This window comes from Cucumis sativus, chromosome 7 (assembly GCF_000004075.3).
Source record: "Cucumis sativus cultivar 9930 chromosome 7, Cucumber_9930_V3, whole genome shotgun sequence".
NCBI lineage: Eukaryota > Viridiplantae > Streptophyta > Magnoliopsida > Cucurbitales > Cucurbitaceae > Cucumis > Cucumis sativus.
This window is the reverse complement of record NC_026661.2, coordinates 17,882,252-17,909,832: the sequence shown is the minus strand read 5'-3', so window position 1 is coordinate 17,909,832 and position 27,581 is coordinate 17,882,252. Positions and strand designations below refer to the sequence as shown.

At 28.9% G+C, this 27,581-nt stretch overlaps 2 protein-coding genes across 2 annotated transcripts; one reads left to right on the top strand and one right to left on the bottom strand.

Annotated features, from left to right (window-relative positions):
• LOC101219912 (gibberellin receptor GID1B-like) lies at window positions 1-1,628 on the bottom strand. The gene is made up of 2 exons (NM_001290220.1): window positions 1,590-1,628; window positions 1-990 (listed from the first exon to the last, which is right to left on the bottom strand). The coding sequence occupies exons 1-2, from the start codon at window positions 1,626-1,628 to the stop codon at window positions 1-3; spliced, it is 1,029 nt and encodes a 342-aa protein (NP_001277149.1).
• A 17,581-nt stretch (window positions 1,629-19,209) lies between these two features.
• LOC101220619 (poly [ADP-ribose] polymerase tankyrase-2) lies at window positions 19,210-21,598 on the top strand. Its single transcript, XM_004148833.3, has one exon. It carries the CDS (start codon window positions 20,144-20,146, stop codon window positions 21,464-21,466), a length of 1,323 nt encoding a protein of 440 aa, XP_004148881.1. The 5' UTR covers window positions 19,210-20,143; the 3' UTR covers window positions 21,467-21,598.
• The last annotated feature ends 5,983 nt before the right edge of the window (window positions 21,599-27,581 follow it).

The following is a 27,581-nucleotide window of genomic DNA, read 5'->3' as shown; positions in this document are numbered from 1 at the left end:
TTAAGGGTTGAGGAAGTTGTTTATCTCTTCCATTAGACAGTAGAAATGTTCATTGTTTGGCAAGAAGTAAAACCCAATTGTCGCCTGCTCGAGGAAGAGGAGTTTCACATTATGACCGGAGTCTTTTAGGCCTTGCACATATGCGAGTTGCCAATCTTGCATTAGATCCAAACCGGCGACAACGACTAAACTTTTAGGGAAGTCAAGTCCTACTAGGCTTTTGGCTTTGGGGCCAAAAATGTTACAAGCTGGATGATCTCTGTCTTCTCCTTCAGGGAGATAAGCTCTCCAGTACCAATCTCGGTCTTGAATGGTTACAAAGTATTTGCCGTCGAGTTTCTTCTCCGATTCGGTTCTCTTTTCGCCTCCAAACATCGGGTGAAGAAGGATGTTGCCTAGTACCTCGATGTCTTCTTCAGCTGCCCTCACAGCAACATGATGAGCAATGTTGCCACCAGAACTGTCTCCAGCCAAATACACATGAACCTTGGAATCCTTCCCACTTTGCAACCATGTTTTTGATTTAACCCATTTGAGAGCAGCCCAGCCATCTTCGTAGGCACATGGATATCGGTGTTCAGGCGATCGCCGGTAGTTAACCGAGACTACAACTGCCTTGCAAACGCTTACAATCCGGCGGCAAAAGGTGTCATAGATAGCACTGTTGGCTGATGAATGAGCAAAACTGCCACCATGAAAAAACAGAATGACAGGAACAACTTTTGTAGTGCTTAAAGGCTTCTCAAGATCAATGATGCCCCATTTAGCTTCATTTTCCGGGGCCAGCTGATAAACTCGATTGAGAAGACCAGAAGCTCGATCGACGTGATCAAATGAGAAAACCCCATCAACCGGAAACACATTCGCCGGAACTTTACGCTCGAGATACTCGGCTAACTCACGGTTGAATGTTCCATCCGCACGGCGGAGGATGGTGTAAGCTAGCTTGAAATTGGAGATAAGCACCCATGTATTCAGTGGAACAACCCTCTGCGTCAACAAGAGATTCAAACAATGAAGAGAGAGTGAAGAAGCAAGAAAACAAAGAGATAGAATCAAATAAAACCAAGTAAATATCAATTGTGAACATGATTATTCTGAAGAACAAAGATAATATCTCCAAGCACTTGTTTCAGCAAATGCAACTAAAAATCCTCCACCATTCACTTTCCAACAGAAGAAAACTCACAACTCATAAGTAGAAGTTGGAAGAAATGGGAAGAAAGAATCAAAACATACCAGAAATATACTCTCACCAGTTACATTGTTAACCAAGAACAAATCACATATAATTCAAACCCAGTCTAGTAATAAATTAGAGAGCCTCCAAAGAAATAGGAAAAAAGAAACTCCTCACAAGTCAAACTAAGTGCTCAAATTTTCAACACAAAAACTTACCCAAAATTCAGCAAACAAGCAAGAAAGCTTGAAAACCCAAAATCATAACCATTAAAAGCAAAGCAAAAGTTTAAAAAGAAAAAAATAGAAGAGACCCCATAAATGAAACCATTAAACCCCAATTCAAAATCTAGCAAATAGGCATAAAAATGAATACAGATTAAGAAACAAAAGAAGCAGAAGTTAAGTACCTTAGATTCATTAAGGTTGACTTCATTACTCCCAGCCATCTCCCCCCTCCTTTCTTCACACCCAAGACCCAAAAATCAAACAAGGGTTAAGAACAGAGGCAGTGATCTTCACTCAAAGAAGCATCAGCAAACTTCTGATTTTCATAACAATACAAACAAACAACAAAATGGGTTTCTCCCCTTAACCCCAATCCTTAACTCCCCCCTTCTTCTCCAAGTTCCTCAATCAATCTAAAGCGATGGTTGAAGTTAAACAAAACCCTTTTGACAGTACTTCTATTGAAGTTAAACAATACCCTTTTCTCCCTTTTTTCTCTCTCTCTCTGATTGATTCCTCGTTTTGGGTTCTTCACTGGACATTGAAGAGACGGCTCCTTTCAGAAATAAGAGGAACAGAGAGCGCTCAGAAAGGCAGGGAGATCAAGGGAAGGATAATAGAGAAATAAAAGAAAGACAAAGTACAAAGAGAGAGAGAGAGAGAGAGAGAGAGAGAGAGAGAGAGAGAGAGAGAAATAGAGAGAGAGTGTTTGATGGTCAAAATCGCAAAGGGGAGAGAAAGGAAACGACGGTGGTGGACGGAGACGAGAGAGACGACAAATCGGGCGGCCGAATTAAACTGTTCATAAGGGACCTACCATTTCAATTCCAATATGTGTGTATATAAAAAAAAAAAATTGAACAAAACTTTCGAATGGGGTTCCTCTGTTACAAAAAAAAAAAAGAAAAAAAAAATCACAAATTTCTTCTTGATTTCATCTTTCTTCTCCTTTTACTCAAAATTAAAATGTGGGTTTCGTTCTTGAGGAGGAAGAAGAAAGAAAGAAAGAAAGAAGAAAAATGGGTTATGGAGCTCAGTCAATGTTATGAAAATGGAAAGGTTCGAACGGAAGAATGGGCTAATGGCAAATGTCAGAGCCATTTTGGGACTTTTTTGGTTCTTTTACATTAATTCCTTTTTTATTTCTTTTATTTTTTTGGGAGTCATCCCATAGATTATGGATGCCAACATTTTTTTTGTTTTTCATTATTTCACAATTTAAATCTACCTTTTTTAAATTTTATCCTATCTTCTTCTCCTTTATAAAAATAAATAAATAAAGGTTTTCTTTGGGTTTTTTTTTTAAAAAAAAGTAGGCTAAATTTATAGATTTTATCTTTTTGTTACTATATATTCGTATCTACATTATTGAATTATGTTTAAATTAACACAACGTGAATCGAGTTCATGTTTGAACATAAAATTGAATAATGTTAAATTTATGGTTTTTAATTTACAATAATCACTTAACTAAATAGTATTAGTGTATAAATTAAATGGATTGAAATTTGAAGTTTAAACTTTTATGACCACATTTGTTGTATTAAAAAAAGCATTTTCACTAAAAATATATTGTTTTATGTTTCATACATTGCATCGCTTTTTTAATATATCAATATGAATATAAATTAAAAATGAATTGTATTTTAGACTATATTTTAGTTTTACCATTTGCAATAATTTTTTAATAATTAACCAAATAAAACTAAATTAATTTGATATACAATTATTAAATGAAATTTAAAGTAGTAAACTTTTTTGTGCTATTTTATTTTATATTAGAGAGTTGTCTACTTTATATATTTTAATTCTATCACACCATCTTCTCAAAAAAAAAAAAATAGTATTTAAAAGAAAGCAAAAGGTCAACCTAATAAAATTGAGTTGAATTTTTTTGGATAATTAAGTTAATATTTTGAAAAGTTAAATTAAATTTTTGTAGTTAGTGTTTATTTATTTATTTATTTTTGTTATTTGGGGCATTAAGTAAAATTTTGGTATAGTCCACATGTTGATTTTGATTGAATTGTTAGCTGAATTGATATAAGAGGATTCGTCCTTTTTGTTTTTTTGTTTTTTCTCTTCCTCTCAAAATGATGGATTCCTATAACTTTGTTGTTACCTAACGTGACTTCTTCTTATGTTTCTTTGACTCTAACAAGGAAGACTTATTTTTTATTTTCTATTATTTTGTTTTAAGCGAGCAACCCAAAACAATCAAACTATGCCAAACATCCTTCCATGGCTAAAGGAATACACATAATCTCAAAAAACATTTTTCCATACAAAAGAGTAACCTTCAGAGGAGGCTATAACTAGTTATCATACCATGAACATGTTTGTTAATAAAATGAGTATTATTATCAACGTTAACAACAAAAATAACATATTCAACGAGAACTCCAATCTTTGCAAATGAAAAACGAGTTTCGGTAAAAGTAGAGTTATTGTTTGTGTCATTAATATTCAATATGTTTAATTTTATATATCATGTAGTTTTGGTATTACTTCAAAGAACTTCACACACTCTTTAGAAAGTAAAATAAATTGTTTGAACTTCACATTATTTAATATTGGAGCATAGTCCATAAAATCGAAATAGGAGATTGAATACTCATCTAAAAATAATGAACATATCCCTTAAGCTACAATTACCATGTCTTGCAACACTAAATTATTTACTATCATAACTAAAATGAAAGCAATGTACCCGTAAACCCAACTATAATAAGAGGTATATATAATTACAATAACCAAATGGTTGGTCTCAAACAAACAAAAACTTACTTTAAGTTGTGTAGAGAATGGTGTAGAGAATATAGAAAGAGGAAGAAGAAGTGTATATATATGGTATGAGGGAGTTGATATTGTAATGTGGTATAGTGTAATGTTGTAGTAGGTGGGTGAAGTAGAGAAAAGAAGAGGCATATGAAAAAGAAGAGATTTGAATTTAAGAAAAGAAAGAGAAGCATTTTTTGTTTTGGATAATTGATATGTTTAATGAATGAATAAAAAGAGAGAGAGAGAGAGAAGAAAAAAGAAAATGGTGGAGGAGAGAGAGTTTTGGTGCGTGCGGGGAACGCCAAAGCACGTGGCGACAAGGGGTTCCGTTTGGAGACTCTTTTGTTTGTAAATTCCGAAACTGCCCTACACCGTTTTGTTTAAATAACGAAAAGGCCAGCGAGAGTGACACGTGTTTTGTCGTCTTCTGGAGAAAGCGCGTGACGGCATGTTTTTTGTCAGAATCTGATAGGAGAGGAGAGCTTTGCTTTGCTTTCCTTTCCTTTCCTTTTACCTTTTTCTTTTCATTTTTAACATTTTTAAAAAAGAAGAAATTTTAAAAAAGAAAATATTTGTTTGAAAAGTTGTAACGTGGGGCTTCGGATTTTGTCGTATTATTATAGAGCCCCGTTTAGGGGGGTTTCCTTTGGGAATTATAAAAAAAGCTTTTTCGTAAGGGGAAAAATGTTATGGGTGTAGGACACGTGGCACTACCTAGTGGGTCCCCTTTTTTTAATCATCCGTTTTTTATTCTTTGTAGAAAGGATGCAAAAAACAAAACAAGTTGTTTCTTGTTCTTTTCTTTTCTTTACCATTTTATCCAAACTCTTCTCCTCTTTGGCTCCCACCCCCATCCCCCTCATCTCTCTTCCTTCCTTCCTTCTCAAATATTTTCACTCATTTCCTTCTATTCCAATTTCTCCTATATAATACAACTAAATTAATATTCTAACTTTATATTTACAAATTAATCTTTCCACACCATTATCTATTTTACTTCTATTGCATCACATACTAATATTTTTTTTGTTTAAATATTTACTTTTCTTCTTCATTTTAGAAAAGAACAAAACTAAAAACATAATTAATTTTACACATCTTAAATGCTCCCATTAACTTAGTCTCATACTACATCTCTATATCTATCACATTAATGCACATTCAAAAGTCATACAACCAAGTTAGTGATGGCCAAAATAGTTTATACAAATTTAAGACTACGGAACAAGCTTTTTAAAAGTTAAAAGGTATTGGAATAAACGTTTTGAAAAAGTTCAAGATGAATATTTAATTTAAGAGAATGGATAATCAATTTTATCACTATAATTGGATTTTAAATATCTTAATTAATAGATATTAAAAATTAAAAATTAAAGTTGCAAAAGTATGGACAAATTAAAAAAAAACAATTATTAAATGAAAAAATATTGTAAGTATCTTGGTTAAAAGTTGTGGAATATTAGAAAATGTGAAACTACAATTTCCCACCTTTTTATTTTCTAAAATAAAAAATATACTTTTACAAAATCCAAACACAATAAAAAGTAGGAAGGGAAGAGAGATGATGTGAAGGATGGGATTAGGGGCATTTTGTTTTGGGGCGGGAAGATGACGAAGGAAGACTTTGACAAAACATAAACGAGATGGGAAGGGAAATACTATGGCTATGGGGGTGGGGGGTACGTTCCTTCCTTCCACTCTTCTCTACTTCAATCTCTCTTTCTTTGGAATTATATGCAATTTTCCCTACTTCACTTATGCACCAATTCTACTTTATATAAAAATATTACTATCCATATAATGACCATACTGTAAAAATCTAGTGGCAGAAAAAATATCGATACACTTTTGACGTTTTATTTACTTAGGTTGGTTAAAATTATACGATGAGAAAAGTTTGTTGTATTGTTCGTTTTTAGTACAACAATTATAAGGAGAGAGATTTGAAACTCTTGCATCTTGATAAATATCATTATGTCATATTTATATAGACAAATTTAGTATTTAAATGAATAAGACGTGTGTAAGAATGTGTGAAAGTACAATATTTGGGTGTAGATATGACATTTTGTACTAAAAACATGTCTATTTAAAATCAAAATTTGAAGAAATGAATAGAAATATTGATGGGTGGATAGGTTTAACTTTTTTACTTTCTTTTTAGAAGAAAAAAAACAACCTTATCTCAAACACAACATTATCCCATGTGATCAAATGCATCTTAAATTAAAAAAGAAGGCACTTTCCATAATTAGGTATACAACCTATTCAACTCATTCCATTTCAACTTTTTACCAAACTACAATCAAATTAATCCATCAATAGCTTAAGAAAATGACAATTATACCCTTCTCATTTAATCACAAATAATTGTACATCTAACCAATGAAATAACAATTTCTTTTAACATGTTAGGTTTTTTTCTTTTTTTCAATAGAGAGGAATGAAATTTAGCCTCAGAAAGAAATTAAAAATTATGAGTTTTTGTTGGAATTTATGTCATAAAACTCTTGTAAATAATAGTCTATTGACTGTTATTAATAAAGTATTATTTTTATAATTTCAATAAATGTTATTGATTATATTATTACTCTTATCTTAATAACTTAAATCCAATAAACTAACATCTTAAGTTGTTTAATGAGTCTTGAACAGTAAGTAGAGACATATAAGAATCAATGTCCGATATCAACTTAAACGGTCTATAGCATAAGGATAAGTTTAGGTGCCTTATCCTTGTAACATTATGGATACGACTCACTTTGTATTTGATACAAACGCAATGATCCAATGTGTTCGCGTAGTTGACATACAAGTGAGGGTATCTTATGAAATGAGTTTGTATAAGATCGAATCGCGAAATAGTAACCACTAGATGGTAACTCCGTTAACTAGTTAGGTTTATATTTCATTAGGATAACCTAGGTAATTTATTATTAATCCTTGGTGTTTTATGAACTCCTATTCGCGATAGATCGTCCTTTGATTTGTACAGGTGAGAGTGGTCAAATTTCTGACTCAATAAGCTTATCATTTTGGAGACAAGACCGAGTGGAAATCTGGGAACATAACTACACAATATGAAATCCATTTCTTCCCTACTTTAAGGTAAGTAGATGAGTGTTCACTTAAATGGTGTCTCCAAAACTTTAACAAGGGGCTCTACCCTCTTTATGGCATGAGAAAGGTTTATGTTTATTGGTAGAACTATAAACAAGTTGTTTATTAGAGAAGCACTGGTATTTAAGGATTATAGGTAACCCAAGGGCAAAACGGTAATTTAACCCAACTGAAGTTATAAACACTCGTGAATGACTAACTTATTGTTATTAGTCTATATCCATGGACACAAATATATATATAGTGAAAATAGTTCAACTGTGAGCCTTTAATGGAGTGTACACACAGTTAACGAATATTGATTAATGTGGTTAATGAGTTTGACTAAATAATCTCAAATTACTGTAGCTTCTGATATGTAGATCAATTAGGTCCCCTTCCTAGCTCGTAAAGGGTAATGAGATTTATCTATATTGGTTGTAATTTGAAATGTTCAAATTTACTTTGATAATTAGTATAATGTATAGTGATACATTCTAATATAAAATTTATCAAACTTTATTATATAAATTTAGTTTTGGATATAATTCAAAATTAATTTATGAGAGATAAAATATTTGAATGAGTTCAAATATTAATTTAATGTGAATTATGTTCGTATTAAAATTATTGGTTACGAGAGAAACTTATATTTGAATATGATTTAAATTTAATTTAAGTTAAGTATAAGATATTTATTTCAGCTATTAATTAAATGAAAAATTAAAATTAATAATGTAGTTTTATTTAATTTAATTTAATTAATATAAAACTATAAGATTTAGAGAGATTGATTTAATTAATTATTAGCTAATTGATTAATGGTTAATTAATTAGTTAATTTGAAATTTCTATTAATTTAATATTTTTAAATTAATAGAATATCGTGATTCTCTCCTATCCCATAAGAAAGAGAGTTGAATACGCAGAAGAAAATAGTTTTTTTTTAACGGATGATTTTGCTTTTATGCATAATAGTTTTTCTAAAAAATCTTTAAATTTTTTTATCATTTCAATTGGTTCCCACAAACCAATTTCATCTCATAAAATATAAAGGTCTCCGACAAGTGGTATTCCAATTTAAAGATTTATTTTGTAGATTTAGAGACATCAAACAAATAAATTTTTCTTTCTCTAGTCTATAACTAAAAAATCACGCTTGAACTTTAAGTCTTAATAAGAAAACCAGTTTCTTAATTACTTTTGTCAATCTATTGATATTTTGAAATTACCAAATTAAATTGAGAAATAGTTGTGTAAAATCTTCCATTGCCAATGGCTTTTATCCATTAAGTTTCTACATTTAAAAAGAATATGGAATGAGTTTCTATATATGTTTGAAACAGTAGAAACATAATGTGTTAAAATTGGATGAATTGAGTTACGAAAAAAAGTGTGACTGATTAAAAAATCTTCAAGAGAGTGTTACATTCACTTAACCTTATTGTTGATACTTTCAAACCTTGTAAGTATTCAAGTCAATTTATGCGTAAAAAAAAAACTAGTCAGAAATTAATTTATGAGTAGGGTAAACTACTATAGATCGAGCATTGGTCTCTTAATCATTTTGTAAGAGTACGACTTGCTAAAATTTTCGTAATAAGTTCAGGAAACTATATTCCAAAATTGTATGCTACTTATTATTTAACCAATTTGAAGATAACTTTTAAAATGGATTAAAAGAAAGAAGATGAAACATAATTTAACTTATAACTATTTACAAAGAAAGAAAAAAGAGATGGATTCAATTACTTGAAAGACAAGAAACTAAGTGAAAAAAAAAAAAAAGAGAGAGTGGGGAAAAAGAGAAAGGAGTATGGAAAGAGGTTAGTGGTTGAACAATTGGATGCATAATTCGTCGTGTAGCGAGTGTGGTTGAGCATGTGCCGCGCACACACCCTATTATAATACACTATTATTTATACCAAACTCTTTGTCGTGTTGGTTTCAACTTCTTCTTCCTTCTTTTTCTTTTTCTTTTTCTTTTCCCTTTCCTTTTCCTTTCCCTTTCTCTTTTCTTTCAATTTTCTATCATTTTTATTTTCTTTGACTTTGACTCTATTTTTTGTTTTTTCTCTAAATTTAAAAACAATACTTTTTTTTATTTATTATAATATTGCTTTGTTTCTTACCTTTTAATTACTACCCTTTAATCTACCCAATGCCAAACCATCACAATTTACTCAAATCATTCTATAAACTATATTTAACCAAATATTTTCATGTTATATTCTATCCTTCTTTAAGGTTACGTTTAAATTTCAAGTTTTGTTTCTATTTATAACAAATCACTTCCTTATCCTTTGAATGAAATCTCTATCTCTTAATAAAAATGACAGTGATTTTTAATTCAACGCAACGATTATACGAATAAATGAATGATCAAACATTCAACTTAATTATTAATTAAGAAAAAAAATTTAAGTCGAATGAAGCAAATTCATAAAACTTTATTTTGTTATTATTCTAAATAATTGCTAATGTAAGCTAAAATGAAATTAGTTGAAATCGAGACTAAGATTTGGAAGGAGATGTGAGTTAATATGAACAAAGGTTAAATATGAAATATGGAATATGAGGGTGAAAGAGACGTAATAATTTGAGGATGAGTAGCATGTATTTATGACTTATAAGTTGATGTAAGGTTGGTATAATTTAGTGTAACAAATGAGTTGGTTTCTAGTCAGCAAGTCATACTTTTACATAAAAAGTTATGGCTCATAATTAAGATCATACAATATGCTTGTTGGTTAGTCTAAACGTAGTTACTATTTAATTTGTCACCCAACTATAAAATAAATATTGTACTAATAAACATTAATTAGATATTAAATAAATTGGAAGGGTCGTGAAATGCATGTGTGACAAAATAGCACCTAAACACAAATCAAAATTTATCCTAAAAAACACAAACATTGAAATTTCAAACTTTGAACAAATCTTTCCTTATTACATCATTTATTTCTAACAAAACTTCCATCTTCCAGCAACAATTTAATTAATTAAGTTCCAACTTTCAATTTAAAAAGTCATTTTCAAAATTTCAAAGTATTTACAAATTATAGCAAAATTTATCAAAAACTCTCCTTAAGTCAATAAAAATTTCTCTAATTTTTATTCAATTTAATGGGTTTTTTTTTCCCAAAATAAATAAATAAAATCAAGTTTACTTTTTGTCCATTTCTATAAATAATTTATATTTTTTATAGAAAAATTAAATTACCAAACAAATTCTAAAAACAAAAATTACAAATTTAGTTTGTTTTTGTTTTTTAACGATGGATAGAAGTAAATAAGAAAAGAAATAGGTTAGGAGTGGATGTGAGTATTATGAACTGAATTTTAAAAATAAAGGCAACGTGGTGTACAACATTTGGGTAAGCCTAAGGTTTAAAAAAGAATACACTTTCACCCTTAAAATTGTAGTTAATTAATTAATTAAGGTGGGTTTAAGGAGTTAATTAAGAGAAAAGAAAAAGAAACATGCAGCCCACAAAAGAGGATTTGGCATTTAGTGAATTAGGTCAACAACTAGGAACCCTCCTTGGCTTCTTCTTCTACCATTTTGGTCAATCCCACCTTTTTCTTTCCACTTCCATTTTTATATTCTATATATTCAAATATGTGTACAAATTTGTTCTTCCAAATTTCCCTTTTTAATCCCACATTGCAAACATATATCCTTTCTTCATCATCCTCATCTCTCTTTCTTCTTAATTCAATTATCCTATATTTCAAAAATACTTATCCAATTTAATCAAAAACACCAGCCCATCGAAAACTTAAAATTGAAGGATTACAAATTTTTTTAAAAAAATTATAGATAGGTTGGTTGAAAGTTTGATTATTGCATTGTTAGTTTTTGGCATTTTGTGATTGATCCCATAACCCATTATTATGGGGTCCATTCTCTTTTTAACTCTATTGGTTTGGTACATGTCATTATTAGTCTTCCCAATCTTTTCTTCCAATAATACATTCAAAACCTTTCAATTTTCCAATTCATGTAGACGTGTGATATCCCAATTCTCATCTTCATCATCATATCCAATGTATATATATATATATATACATAATCAATCTTCCATTTAAAAAAAAAAATTACAACATGGAAGTGAGACGATTTGGTTAATTTTAACCGAACATTTTGAATTAAATAAACTAAAATAAAAAAAATTAATAGGTAAATATAGATTTGTGAATGTTACATGTAATGCATTGTTCTAGTTGAGGTAAATTGATACAAATCCAATATTTAGGAATATATATTAAAAAATTAATAATTATTCCAATTTAAACTATAAATTTTTATATAATCACAAATCACTTAGATAAACTTATTTTTCTTCACCAACAATTTGGATATAAATGGAAAGAATAATTAAGAAAATAGTAGAAGTTAAAAACGCAATAATATGTGATTATTAGATTAAAATATTATTTTAATACATATTTACTCGTCATTACTTGTTCTTTTAACCGACTAAAAAATAAAGAGTTTTTATTGTCATTTATTTTATGAATTTTGGAAATACATTCATGTATTTGCTGAAAATTATCATAATTATTTAACCAATTTTGCTTATAGTTAACTTTGATGGATTAAAATGGTTGATTTATTAAAAGTACTTAAAGCTCATTTTGGATAATTAATAATTAAAAATACAATGACTAAAATGACACTATAACATAACTACTATTAGCGGTTAAAGTCTTTTTAGTTCAACGAAAATTGATATGACCTTTCCGTCAAGAGTTTGAAGACCTTGCTAATCCTTCTAACTATCTTCGTAGCTGCAGTATTAAAAAAATATAATTACATGAAAACCTACATATTGAACTCATTCTCTACTGCATCCAATGAAAGGTTGACATGTGCCAAACATTTTAAACAAAAAAATCATCCAAAATTTTATTTATAGCATACTATTTACAAAATATAGTAAAAATTTTCAAACTTTCTTGAATCAATTTTAATTTTTTTGCTATATTTTGTTTTTTTATATCCATAACAATTCCTCTAAAAGCTATTCTTTTGTTTTTTCTTATTTTGTTAGAAGAAAGGAGGTTGAATGCTCTCGAACCTGCATTTTGTACGGTTTGCACTTATATTTACTCTCTTTCCCTAATATATGTATGTATGTTAAATGACGCGTGGATAGTAAAATAAAAAAGAGAGAAGAATATCGTTGGAGTTCTCCACACCAAAAGGGAACCTTTTTTTTGTTTTACATTCATATTTTAAACGAAGAATCTCAAAGAAAAGAAGAAAAGAAAAAAAGATTCTTACTTTTAATTGGAGGAATTATTAATTTTATTCTAGAAAGTTAAAAAGCAATTTGAATAAAAAAAATCCCCAATTACTCTAACTATACTAATTTAATTCTATATTTAGTAGGATTAGTCAAATTTAAGTTTAATATTTGAGCTACTTCAAATTAGTGTAAATGTTGTCACAAATACAATTACATTTTGGTCCATTTGCATTGGGCCTCCATTTTAATCATCATCAGTTTACCTTTACAATTTCATTTTCTTAAATCAAATTTTCAATCCAAACTTTCCATCTTTAATTCGCTTCTCTCAATCTAGTCTCGAATTCTAAGCTAAACTTGCAATACAGAACCTCACGTCAATCTCTTCTCGAGTAATCCTATCACACGTTTTTTATGATACCTAAGCTAGTAAAGTAAAAGAACAATCAACTAATAAACAAAAAAAAGTTGTTTATAATACTCAAGTTTGTATGAAGTTCGATTATTATCAAAACAAACCTAATTTTCGATACAAATTTTTCTATCTTAACACTTCGGTTTCTGTATCTCTTCCCATTGTATACATTATGATTTTCACGAGGGTAGAAATTAGCCAAAAAGAGAAGAGAATATTAAATGGAAATGATAGGTGTCTCCTAATAGGGTTTAAAAGACAAAGGCAGCCGACTTAAAAATAAAAATAAAAAAACAAATTTGAAAAAAATTATTATGGAGTTTGTCATTTTGTGGTTTGAATAGGACAAGTGGGTTTTTATTTTTTTAAATTTTAATTTCTATTTTTTGGAACAATTAATAGAGCTTTTTTTTTTCTTCTTTTTTCTATTGGGTAATAACATAATGTGGTGTTGTAAAGCTAATGGACAAAAAACAATAATCTTTAAACAATTCCTTTACATTACGTGTATCTACTAAAGTCATTAAAAAGAAAAGGAAAAAAGAAAACTTTGTAAAATTTGAATATATTTCTAAATTCCCAAAATACCCCTCTTTATTTTATTTATTATTGTTGTTTTCTTTTTTTTTAAAATTAGTTGCATTATGTACTATACTCCTATGATAATAATGACTTCACATGGCTTCATTCATTTTCTTTTATTATTCTTTACTATTTTTTTACTCATTAAATCTTTATATATATATATATATATGTTTGTTTGTAGGGGTAAATGTTTTTTTTTAAAAAAAACTATCATTATTTTTTGAGAATTTTCCATTTTGATTTGACATTTGTCGTTGGGTGATTCTTAAGATGTAATATGAAAGATATTTCGAAGTGGTTTATTTAATCGTATTGTCTCATTCAATACTTAATGTTTATTAGTATAGGTTGTCTATAAGCTATTGATGACTTTAAAAACCTCGTGAAAAAAAATTAAGGGGTATTTGTCCCACAAACCTCACGGTTTTTAACTTTTAGTATGACTATTTAAGATATATATGTTGAAGATTCACAGATGGTACCTTGTGTTGTTGGTCTTACTTTTTAAAAGAGCTGTGTTATTGATCTTACTTTTTAAAAGAGAATATTCTTACTTCACACCCTTTAAAGGGTTTTTGAAGTTTTTCTTTTTTTCTTCCTATTTTGATTTCTAAGAGTTTGTAACTTTTTACGAACATTCATCTTTTATTGTTAAATTTAACATCAATCACCCATTTATAATCTAGTTGATCAAATAATATTGAATTTTTGATAACATGCATTCTAAAAACATGAGGGAAATTTAATTCTATGGAAATTTTATTTAAACTCAATCACCCAAGTACAACAATGTGTTTATGCCTAAATGAAAGGTTCCTATGAAATAAGAGTACAACATTTATTGCCTAATTAGGTTCAACCGAACAACTCTCCAACTCTATACCCAAACATGTATAAATTTAAATAAATGAAATAAATTGGTGTATAATGCATTAATAATTAAGACGTTGATGAATATGGATTTTCACATTTATTATAATGTCTCTTGACAAATCTTGAAACTTGAAAAATTGCAATTCGTTTGTACCATTGTACCCAAAAGCTTAACTTAGGAAGTAAGCATTCAATTCTTCTTGAAACCTTTGTAGCATAAGTTTATTTAAGGCATTTTGAGTGATAGAGTTATATAATCTTTTGATTGCTCACAACTTTGTTGAGGATAGAGAATCATTACAATAAACCTAATTTATTTTTTTTATAAAATAATGTCATTTAAGATAGAAGAGGTTCCACATTTGATGAATTGAACTTGTAGTGTTTTGAACTACAATCACATTATAAAACAATAAATAAATAATGAAACTCTAGAATCAATGTTTGAGAAAAGAAGTTGTTTCTTTTTATAAAAAGAAAAAATAAATCCATGTTCTTTGAACCTCCACCATCCAAGTTAGGGTTTTATTATTAAAAAAGATTAACCATTGAATATATGAAAAGTTATATGGATGTTGATGCAATGTATGAGAAATGGGAGGGGTATATTTGCAAAATTAGGTTAATTTTCAAAAAGAAAAAAGAAAAGGGGCATTAGAGGAATGCGAATGACCCAACAAACAAATTGTACAATGAATATGAAAAAGGCATAAGAAGGGATGATTGGGTTATTCATATTGTAAGAATATTCCTTCTTATAGATAAACAAATGAATCACGTGTTTGGTTTATCATCACCACTTTCCCACCCTATTTTCTCACCAACCAAACACCAATTTTTTTATTTAAATATAATAAAATCAACCAAAAAAAATTAATTTATTAAACATACCATCATATCACTCTCTACCTACACCAAATTACTATACATTCTAATCGTCTACTACAAATACAAACATATATTGTGATATTTTGCTATCAATACACACATTTTAAACTTTGTATATGCATTTGTTAATTAGTGTTTTTAATTTTAGAAAAATGGAAGAGAAGAGGTAGTTTCTTTGTTAGGGCCGGCGGACAGTACGTGGGTTTTGGGCCATTCTCAAAGCTTTTTAGCCCATTAAACAAATGGTTAGTGTTCATTTGATATTTTTCATCGTTTATTATAAGTTTAAGAAAAAGTTAGTCTATTACTATTATGGGAAAGACCGGTGTCGGGTAGTTTTGACCTTCGTCTCGCTTACTATAACGTCTCAATCTTGTTCGATCTAACATGGATAAGAGATTTTTTTACGAGTGTGATGTTCAATATACTGCATTTATAAAGGTTACCGTGTCACTATAAGGGTGTCAAGTATGATTTTGGCACTTGAGGTTACATGGTATCATATTGATATTTTTCTCGTTTATTTCTTGGTTGGTATATATTTACCAACTCAACTAGTCTTCAAATCCTAAGTGCTATCATATGGCTTTTGAAGCACTTTTCTCTAAGCCTTTTTTTTTTTCTTTGTTCTTATTAAACTTTTGATCTTGCTCTGAACAACTTTTAATAGATATGAAAATTTTAGGATCACGAACGAGCAAATTTTATACAATGACATACTAGTTAGAAAACAAGTTTTTATATAATTATGTTTTGAGATTATACGGTTTTATGTGGTTATAGACTTTCATTGTTTTTAATATTGATTTTGACAATATCATATTGTTACCAAATTTTGAGAATGAGTGATATTTGATTTGAATCCAATTTATTTTCTCTTTAAAGAAATGAACCTTTTAGCTTTTTTTATTTTCCAGAAAAAGGAATTTTAAAAATATATTATTTTCTCTGTTTACTTATATTTATTTACAAACGAAAAGTCATTTAAGATCCGTTTGGTAAGATTTTCGTTTCTTGTTTTTTGTTTCCTTTTCTTTGTTACATGTTTCCTGTTCCTTTTTTTTTTAGAACAAAAAACAGAAATATGTTTGATAACTATTTATGTTTTTTGTTTTTTTAAAAAAGAAACAAAAGCATAAAATGTGTTTGATAATTCTTTGTTGTTTTCTAATTTTCTTCGAGATTTATTTTTTATTTTATTCACATTTAATTCAATTAAAATCAAACAAAACTATATGTCCTCCATTAAATATAAAAAAATAAAACTATCAAACATACATAGGAAAGTTTTCTTGTAATCTTATGGAGAACGAGATGAAGATTGAGATCTGAAGTTCAAAGCTAGTGAGAGGAAGACGAAAACTCACAACGAAGAGGAGGACCGAAAACCCACAGCAAAGAGAAAGACAAAAATCCATGGCTAAAACACAGTTCTGGCAAAAACCCACCGATCCAACGAAAATCCCATAGAAAAACACAATTCACGCGAAAAATAAGAGGAAAACTCAGATCTGGAAAAAAGGAAGACGATGAGAGAAAGAGGAAGAAAAAAGAAATCACGAGAGAAAAATGAAAAAGAAAAATGAAATAGAAAAAGAATTGAGAAAAATGAAAAGGAAATCAATAAAAATATTAGAGGAAAATGAAAAGAAAACCAATAGAAAATAGTTGAGAAAAAAGAAAAATAAACCAATAAAAATAATTGAAAGACTAGAACGGGATAAACTACCTTTTTTTCATAATAATTCCTTATAAAATGAGAAACGTTTCTACTTTTTTTTAGAACGGGAAACAGAAAACGTTACCAAACACCTCAATTTCTTAAAAAATAAAAACACAAACAGAAAACAGAAAACAGAAAACAGAAAACACGAACGTTACTAAACAGACTCTTAGTTATCATTTAATAGATATTTTTTAGAGTTTTAAAAAAAACAATAATAATGAAAAACAAACTATTTACCTTTAAAAAAAACTATAAAAGACAAAAAAAAATTATTACACCCAATTTTTATATTTTTTCCATTTTACTATTTTAACAATTTCCTAAATGTTTCTTTTTTTTCTTTTACATTTTTTAAAGTTTAGCTAAAATTATAAAAGCTTACCTTACCTTAAAAAAATAATATTTTGGTCACAAACAAGAAAATTTAAATATATATATATATATATAATTAATTTCTTATGAAGTTTCTTTGAATCTAAGTGAAAAAATACATGGTAACTATAGTTGAACTATACAAACAATTAACGTCAAAATCAAATTTAAATTAGAAAGAAAAGAAGTATTTTATTTAAATTAATGTAAATAGTTGGGAAATTTTCATTCCTTATTTTTTCTAAAAAAAAAAGTGGTCAAATATTGAAAATTTAAAAAAAGGTATTATAGGAATCAAATTTGTTTTGATGACTTACTTTTAAGTCTTTAATATCATAAAACTTTTGACTAATTAAAGCACAACACTTTTTTAGTAAAAATACCATAACAAAAAGCTTTTTATAATCCCCAATTTTTCAATATTTGGTGTGCTATTCACTCTTTTTTCACATCCTCCCATGTGTTCTATACTTCTTCTTCTTCTTCTTTTTCATTTTATTTTTTTTATACTGTTTTATAGCATTTTCTTCACTCTTTCTTTTTTTGTCTTACCTTTTTAATTTGTAAAACACAAGTAAAGTTAAATAAATAAATAATTAATTATGTATATCTCACGTAACGACTTTATCGTAAGTCGTTACTTAATATATTTCTTATTTTAAATAAAGCATAGTTCAATGGATATATATAATAGAGGATGACAGTTAAAAGGTTTGTATAGATTTATGTTAAATATAAGTATAGAAATAATTAGTGTATATTGTTTTTTTTTTTTTTTTTGGCATCAAAGCCCTTTACTCAGATCGGATGATATACATAGTATGAATAAATATGTATAAAACCCAATCAACAAATAATTCATGAAAGATCATTCCAATTCCAAAAATAGATTTATGAATGTTATGAAAAAGAAACCCAAAAGAGATTCTATAAAGCTATTCGACAAAAGAAGCATTATCCAAAGTTAGTACCATCTCTTTTGAAACCATTCCATCTATCATATAATAAACGATTCTAAATTGACAGTGATTTTGTATAGAAATGCATTGATTTGATTGTGACACCGAACTTTTGAATTTCATTACTTATCAAATCCTACCAAATTTTGAATCTCATTAGAGTAAAAGTGATTTTAGAAGAATAGATTTATATACAATTAATTTGATTTTTTAACCATTGATTTGGTTCCGAACTTTTTAAAGTGATTTTCAAATACTTAAAAAAATAATTTTGAATTACCATGAGTATGTTTGATTTCTAAATTATAAAATTAAACAAACATACTTAGATATTTAGACATCACTTGAAAGATGACTCCTTCATTTAACATAATTTCAACAATTATTGTTTTATTTAAGATTTTAAAAAGAAATTTGAGATTGGTACAGTGTTTAATATAACCGAGCACAGTATGGACGCATAGCTTTAAATATTTAGAAAAAGGAGTACAGAATACGTGTAGGAAGCAGAAGAAAATCAATTTTATAAAAAAAAAGGGGGAAGAAAAGATGGTAGTAATTTAAAGTTATTTAAAGCACTTCGTCTTTTAATTTGTAACAGCAGTTATATTACGACACTATAATTAATTAATCAGTGCAAATTAGTATTAATAGGTCAACTTGATGTACACTCTATAATTGTTTAAAACATACACAAAAAGTATTTTCCAAGCAACCTTTTTAACTTTTATTTTCAAAGAATCTTTCCTTATCTCATTTTCCAATCAACACTCCATTCCTTTGTCTTTTGGTACAACATTATTCAAATATAATTTTAGTCTTTATATTGATTTGGGTTTGAAGATATATCTACTAAGCCTTTCTTTCTAACATGAAATTTGTTGGTATAAAAATTAACTAAATATGGGGTTGGAAAAGGAAGACCAAAAACGACCGTACCGACATGGATAGATCAGGTTATAGGGCAATTTGAGAAAAAAGGTATGTGTATAATCTCATGTATGGTAACCAAAACCATGAACAGTAAGTGGTTTTTCAAAAACCAACTTCAAATTATAAAATAGTAATATATTTTATTCTCTCATCCTCTCAAGACCAATTCATCTTTTCCCTATTCCCCTTCACCTTAGATAAACAAAGTGAGATAGGGATGTTAACGATGAGCTGTATTTGTTTGTGTTGATGAATAGCGTAAAGTGGAGCCACTCCCACCTATACCGACTCTATCTTTTCACATCTCTTTTCTCTTTTTTCCTTTCACAACTGACTCCAATTGAAAGGGTGTTTGCCTCATCCAGAGTGATGGAGAGAGTAAGAGTGACTAGTATTTTAACAGAAAAAATAGCATCTCAAACTCAGCTATTTCATCAAAATCTATATATCCTAAGAGGTATGGAGTTCAAAATTGAATTTGAATTTGAATTTTATTGGATATATTTACTCTAATGAAAGGATTTTTTTTAAAAAAATCCGTGTCACTGTCAACTTAGACCTAAACCACCAAACAAAGTTGCCATATTTTAATCAAATTGATACTTCTAATTATTAATTAACCCCAACCATGGATTATCCCACAAGAACCAATCTTCACTAATCTCAGAGTTGAACAGTAAAAGATCAAGTGGAAAACCTAAATTAAAAAAGCAACAAGAAATTCAAACAAAGATTTGTTTCTGTGTTCATACCTTTGCCTTTCTCCATTGATTTCCTTCTTCTTCTTAATCTGTGATTCAAACAAAGAATTTGGCTTCTGGGTTCTGAACTTTATGAGATTTTCCTAACAATGGACAGATTGGTGAAGCCTGATGTGGATGAAGTGGAATTTTCATTCATGAAAGGAGAAAATTGTACAGCAACTTTCTGTCTCACCAATCTCATGCACACCATGTCTGTTGCAGTTTGTTTATCAACATCCAATCCTTCTGTTTTCTCTTTTTCACAAGACTTCTCCATAATTCCACCGCTTTCTTCTTCTTCCTACACAATTTCCTGCAAATCATCGGATAAGCTTCCTCTCAGTACTCCGCCGGACAAAATCTCCGTTCGATCCGCCATGCTTCCAATTGGAAAAGCTCACACCGACGACCTACGACGCTTGTTTTCCAAACCTGGCCGCCATGTTTTCAAGGACGCTTCGTTACTCATCTCCTTCGTCGGTTTCGATGTCGTTGAATTCCTAATTTCGAACCATAAGCGAATTCCTGATTTGAGATCTCTTCTTAACAAAGCCATTTCTGGTTGTTCTAAGTCTCAATTGACAGCGTTGATGGAACCGGCAGTTTCGTCAGGGAAATTAGGGTTAGTTTCGGTTTTAATCGACGCTGGAGTAGACGTCAATGTGAAGGATTGTCTCAAACAGTCAATGCTGTCGAGCGCTGTTCGGACTGGGAAGATCGATATTGTCAAGCGATTGATTGATTCGCACTGCAAAATCGATTTCTCTGTTGATTTGGTACTACACATAGCGGCAGCGATGAACCACGTCGATTTAATAGAGCTACTACGAGAAAATTTTCCTGATATACCAGTTAATTCCGTCGATTCTGACGGCCGTACTCCAATCCACACCGCGGCAGCTCACGGTCACGTCGAGGTAATAAGCTTCCTCGCTTCGGTCGGCGGAGATGTCGAGGCAGTGGATAGAACAAAATGGACTCCGCTACATTTCGCAGCGGCAGGAGGACATCTGGAAGCCGTGGAGTATCTTCTAAACTGCTCGAATGTGAAATACGCGGTGAACTCGGACGGAAGAACGGCATTCGCACTGGCGTCGGAGAACGGACACACAGATCTGTTCGATTCTTTGAGATTAGACGATGCATTGCACAGAACGGCAAGAGCCGGCGACGTTCGAGGTCTGAGAAGTTGCGTGGCGGCTGGAGCAAAGGTGAATGGAAAAGACCAAAACGGGTGGACGGCTCTGCATAGGGCGGCGTTCAAAGGCAGAGTTGAATGCGTGAAGGCACTGCTGGAGGTCGGAGCGGAGGCTGACGCCGTGGACAACGCTGGGTACACGCCCCTCCGGTGCGCCGTGGAGGCTGGGCAGGAGGAGGTGGCTCGGCTTCTTCTTGACAGTGGTGCCAAACCGATTTCATCCAAAATCTAATATTTGCCTTCTCAATTCATTTTGTTTATATTGTAATTTGTAAATAGTCATTGTCATTTTTGTAGGGATGATTTTACCATTTTTTGGAAATGTGAAATTTCATACATAATATTACTTTTAAAGTTTGTTCAATTTAGTTTCACAACCAATCAAATTGAAATTAGTTCGATATTTAAGATGTAACACAAAACACACAATTACCTTCTTTATTAATATGATATTTCTATAACATAACTTTTACTTCTAATTTGAAGTATGAGTAAAAAACCAAGGTAATTGCCAATCATCAACAATGGTAATTGCAATTATCAACAAAGGTAATTGCAATTACATGTACGAGGCCCAATACAAGCTCCATTGGCTGCAGCTCCAAATTCAATTTGGCAACTAATAATGCATAATGAATCATAGCATGTCTGTGATGTTGATATTGGCAGCAGCCTTTGACAATACTGCCCTTCCACACTCTTTATCATTGTTTCTCCTCCTACCACATAACCAAACAATTCATTCTAATTACTGAAAACTATAATAATAAACAAATTAATTCATACATCTAAATTTATGAACTCTACTAAGTCATCTAGTTTTGAAAATCAAAAAATAATTTAAATTCTTGTTACCACACAAAATGAGGAGTAGAAGTAGAAGCATGGCTGAAATAGAGTTTGACTTCATTTTTCCCTCCCTGATGGTATTGCAAAATTATGAGATTTATATTTATATTTACATATAAGCAAGAGGAAGAAAATTTATAGGTTTTTTTTTCAAACTTTAATGTCCAAAACTGTAATTATGGTAAATAATATTGTTGTTTTTTGATAAGTAATGTTTTTATTTTAGTAATGCTAATTTTGTTTTTTCCATTTATAGAATTACTGTTTTTTGTTTCCCTTTGGATTACGTGATTAAGGTTAGCAATACTCTAAATAAGTAAGATTTCCATATGGAAACTATTCTAAGATTTAGTTTGTAAAATACCTTAAATTGAAATATTGTTACATTCATCTTAATGTTGATTTCCATGTGGAAGAAATTTAAATTAGTATATATGGTAATATAATATCATACCAACAATAAGATGTACAATTTAGTTTGGATTTTTTCTTATTTTAGAAAAAATATATAGGAGAACAACAGACTAGTTGCTAATTTAAACATTATTTTTCTAGTTTTTAATTTATTGAAAAACTTGTGTATAAATGTTTATAAAATTGAAATATCAACCATGGTATTTCAATCGAACACATACGTATTGAATAACTTCACAAATTAAACATCTTCTAAAGGTAAACGATGACTTATACGCCAAAATACTTATGAGGTGCAGTGATATCTTGACCTTTTATAAACGTTCAAGAGCATAAATTCATTACATTGTTGGACGGAAATTGAGATAGATCAAAATATTGTGACGGTGATATACTGTAGATATTGGGATACAAATGTCACCGTTCCAATTTATATAATAAAGATGTAAATACAAATGAAAATAGAATAAAGAGAAGAAAACAAGGTTAGTAAAAAAATTTAAATAGACATTATAATATAAGTTATTTTAGTTTGCAAATGTGTTGTACTAAAACATAGGGTGGAGGAGTCGAACATCTGACTACGAGTTTAATAGTATTATAAGTACTATGCCATTCAAGCTAGGCTTTTGTTGATCATTACGACACAAACGTCACAAGTACAAATGAGGCTTTTGAGAGAGAGGTAGAGTTATGGGAGATAAAGATTATCTAGAATTATGATAAAACTAATGTTACGGGGAATAAGAGTTATGATAATACATGTAAGAAAGTTTTACCATTGGTAGCGTTATGATAGTATGTGTTTGGGGAATGATTATGATAGATAGTGTTATGATAATATCTGATTGAGGAAGAATTATGACAGTATACGTTTAGGGGAATGGTTACCATAGTAGTGATATGGTTTTTTTTAAGCATATTCAATAAACAAATTTATTATGTTTATTTTAATAAATCATATTAGGGAGTAATTTCAGCCATAAAAATTCATCTTAAAAAAAATTGGGTCTTTCTTTTTTCCTATTTGGTAACATTATCGTTCATTGTTTCTTGTTTCTGTTTTTATCTTTTAAAAAATAGTGTGTTTGATAACGTTTCATATTTATCGTTCTAAAAAAAATAGAAACGTTTCTCATTTTATAAAGAATTATTGGAAACATAAAAAAATAGTTTATCATGTTTCGTTTTTCAATTATTTTTATTAGTTTTCTTTTCTTTTTTATTTTTCTCAATTTTTTTTATTGGATTCCTTTTTTCTTTTCTCAACTATTATTTTTTTATTTCATTTTCCTTTTCAATATTTTCGAGATTTCATTTTTCTTCCTTTTATTTTCATTTTCTCAAAATAACCACTCTCCACGTGGTTTTCTTTTTTTTTCCTCTTATCTCTATCGTTTTCCTAAATAACCATCGTCTTTCTCTTTCTTTCATTGTCTTCGCCATCTTCCTCCTCGCCTCATCATTTTCCTCCTCGCCATATTTGGGTTTTCCTTGTCCTTTTCGTGCGGATATATGTGTTTTCGCCATGGATCTTTGACTTTCTTTTCGTTGTGGATTTCAGTCCTCCTCTTCATCGTGAGTTTCTATCTTCCTTCTCACCAACTATGTCCTACACATCTCAATCTTCATCTTGATCTTCATGAGATTACTAGAAGATCTTCCTAATTAAATTAGATGTGAGTAAAATAACATGAATTTAAAAAATATATATATCTCGAATAAATCAAGGAAATAAAAAATAGTTATCAAACACATTTTATGTTTCTGTTTTTTTTTCTTCAAGAAACAAGAAGCACAACACAGTTATCAAACTCATTCATGCTTCTTGCTCTAAAAAAAAAGAAATAGAAAACGTGAAATAAGAAATGAAAACGTTACCAAACAAACTCTAAGTTTCCTTATATTTAAAAAAAAAACAGTCTTCATTGGTAACTTATGTTTTTCAATTTGTATTAAAATTGTTTTTTTACAAATTTTTAATATTTATTAAATTTAATGCTTATTTTTTCTCCAAACTTTAAATGTTAAATAAAATTAAAATTTATTCTAATTCTAGAAAATGTTTTTTTTTTTTTTTTTTTTTTTGTAGTTTCTCATATTTTGATTCAATAAACCAACAGTAAAAAGTAATAACAAATTATTGAAGTCTATATTTTTATTTAATTTTCAATTTAATTTTTAAAAGTATTTGTAAAGTAGGTAACTAGTTAATAAAAAACGTTCCTAAGCTAAATTTTTATAAAAGAAACAAAAATAATAACCATATGATTGTTTGTATGAAATGGTCTAGATCTTTTACTTTCTATTTTCTTATAAACAATGTTATAAAATTAATTTTCATAAGTTTATTTATTCTTTTTTAAAATTTACCATCCACCATCTACTAATATTTTAAAAAAAATAAAATTTTAATATTTTCTAAGAAGAAAAAAAAACTGTATATATATTTTTCAATCTTTACAAATATCACTAATACAAAAATAATAAAGTTGTTAAAATTAAAAAATAAAGAAAGAAAGAGGGTTATGGGAGATTGAAATGGGATAAAAGAGATTAAGATAACCCTAACCTCCCTCTTATGCTAACCTTCCAACTCTAATTTCTCGTAAATTCTCCTCCGAACATAAAGTGTAAGACGAACTAAACATAATAATAATAATGAGATTTATAATTTAATAAAATAAGTCTAAGAACATATGACAACTGGTTGAGTTATTGTTAGTTTTTAAGTTTAATTTGTTACCATATTTTAAAATGAATGATATGATAATTTCAACGTAATCAAATTAAAAAATAATAACTTATTAAGATTTGACAAAATTTACAAATAACAATACCCGTTGATACTTTTTAACTTAAGTGATTGTTTTCAATAAGAAGTTACGTCACCTAAATTATCGCGTATTTATTTAGTTTCAAGTTGTAACAAATGTTTAGTTGTATTTCTTTTTTTTTTACGATTTAAATAGTTTTTCGTTCAATTATAATTTATAACACAATCTCAAAAATTTTAGAACATGAAGAGTGACTTTTTTTTATCACCTACTATAAAAAAAATAAGTTTGCTTCATCATTTTTCATCAAATAGTTCTTTAATATTGTACTCTCTTTACTTTTTAACTTTTATTCCTTCACTTCATTATTTTCCATGCACATCAACTTTATTACATATCAGTTTGACAAGAGCTCTAGTTGCATAGTTTGGTGAAGTTTTGCAACTATACTCACCGTCTAACGTCACTGAACTATGACATTCAATTAAAAACAACAATTCTACAATTTATACTAAAACTTCGGCCAATTAAATTATGTCATGTCATTAGAGCAAAATTGCAATGATTATAATTTGGTTGGATTTGGTAGTCAAGTTTTCATATATCCAATCAAATTCAAGTTCTTGATGAAAAATTTGGACCAAACAAGGAGACCCAGACCCACCAAGTAAATGGGCCCAACTCCAAGTCGCCAAGCAAGTAGGCCTAATCCAAGCCCAATAAGTAAATGAGTTCAAGCCTAAGCCTAAGCCTAACAAACAAATAGACTCAAGCTCATAAATAGAGATATTTGTCATTCATTTGAAGATATTTGGTTGAAGGAATAAATGAAGCTCTTAAGAATTGAAGACTCAAACTTCTAAAATGCTCTCAAGACGAGTAAGTTCTTATCAATTTTGAGATCAACATCTTCTGAAAGATTGGAGACTAGGAAAATCAAACTTTATTTGAATTATAGAGGATCGAAGCTCAAATTGACTTGCAACTACAAATTCTTTAAGATCGAAGATAAAAAATTCTACGTTCTAACTTGTATCAGACAGAAAACATCAAAATAGTAAATAATAGAGATTGTATCAACTATATAAATCAATACACAAAGTTAAATTTTACGAATTACATTTCTTTGAAAATCTCGTGTAAACAGTTAGTTTGTAAGTTTAATTTGTTACCATGTTTTAAGATGCATGATAGGACAATTTCAATATAATCAAATTAAAACACAATAACCTAAGATCAACAAAAGGAAAAAAAAAAACAATACTTGTGGATGACATTTAAACTTAAATTACTGTTTCAAATAGATATTACGTCACCCAAATTGCACATTTGTTTAGCTCGAGATTGTAACAAATTTTTAGTACTAATTTTTTTCTACAACTTAAATAGTTTTTCGTTCAATTATAATTAAGTTTTATAACTTATTTATTTATTTATCAACTACTATAATAAAAAGAAGTTTGCTTTATCAATTTTCACCAAATATTATACTCTCTTTATTTTTTTAACTTTTATTCTTTCACTCCATTCTTCTTCGTGCACATCAGATTGGTTACACTTTAGAGCTCTACTATTTGTAAAGTTTTACAACTATACTCATCGTCTAACATCACCAAAATATTTTTCTAGAGTTTATGCTAAAACTTTTAATTGATCAATACGATATTACATCACCTAAATTACACATTTGTTTATCGCCAAGTTATAGTAAATGATGAGTTATAATGTATGTAACTGAATGTGTTTATGCTTTGAAAAATGCATTTGATCTCAAACACCAATCAAAGAAAAAAGAAATATTTTTGTATTATTATATGTCGTAGAAGTTTTTATGTAAATTTTGTCTTCATTGTTTTTTTGTTTGATGTACGATCGTTTTTAAAAAATTTTTTGTTATCGTTTTCTTATTCTAGTAAGTAATAAAAGTATACATTTCCTCTCTCGAAGCATAAAAAATAGATATTGGTTTTTTTATTACACATATACACTTATCCTTAATATAGTAAAAGAAATCGGTTAATTATTACCTTCGTGCCATTATTTAAGAGATAAAAAATGTTAGAATATGAAAGTTTTATCTATTTATTTCAATAATTTAATATATATTTATGAATTTATATTTAATGACGAGATCTGAAAAAAACTTTGTAATATTTTATTTCTGCAACTATATACAAAGACCTATATTCAACCATTTGAATTTGTTCCTATTTATTAGCTTTTCTTTTGTTTGAATATGTAATTATGTACGATGTCGATGGTTGAATTTTTCTAATAAAAAAAACCCTGCGTTAGATGAATTTGAGA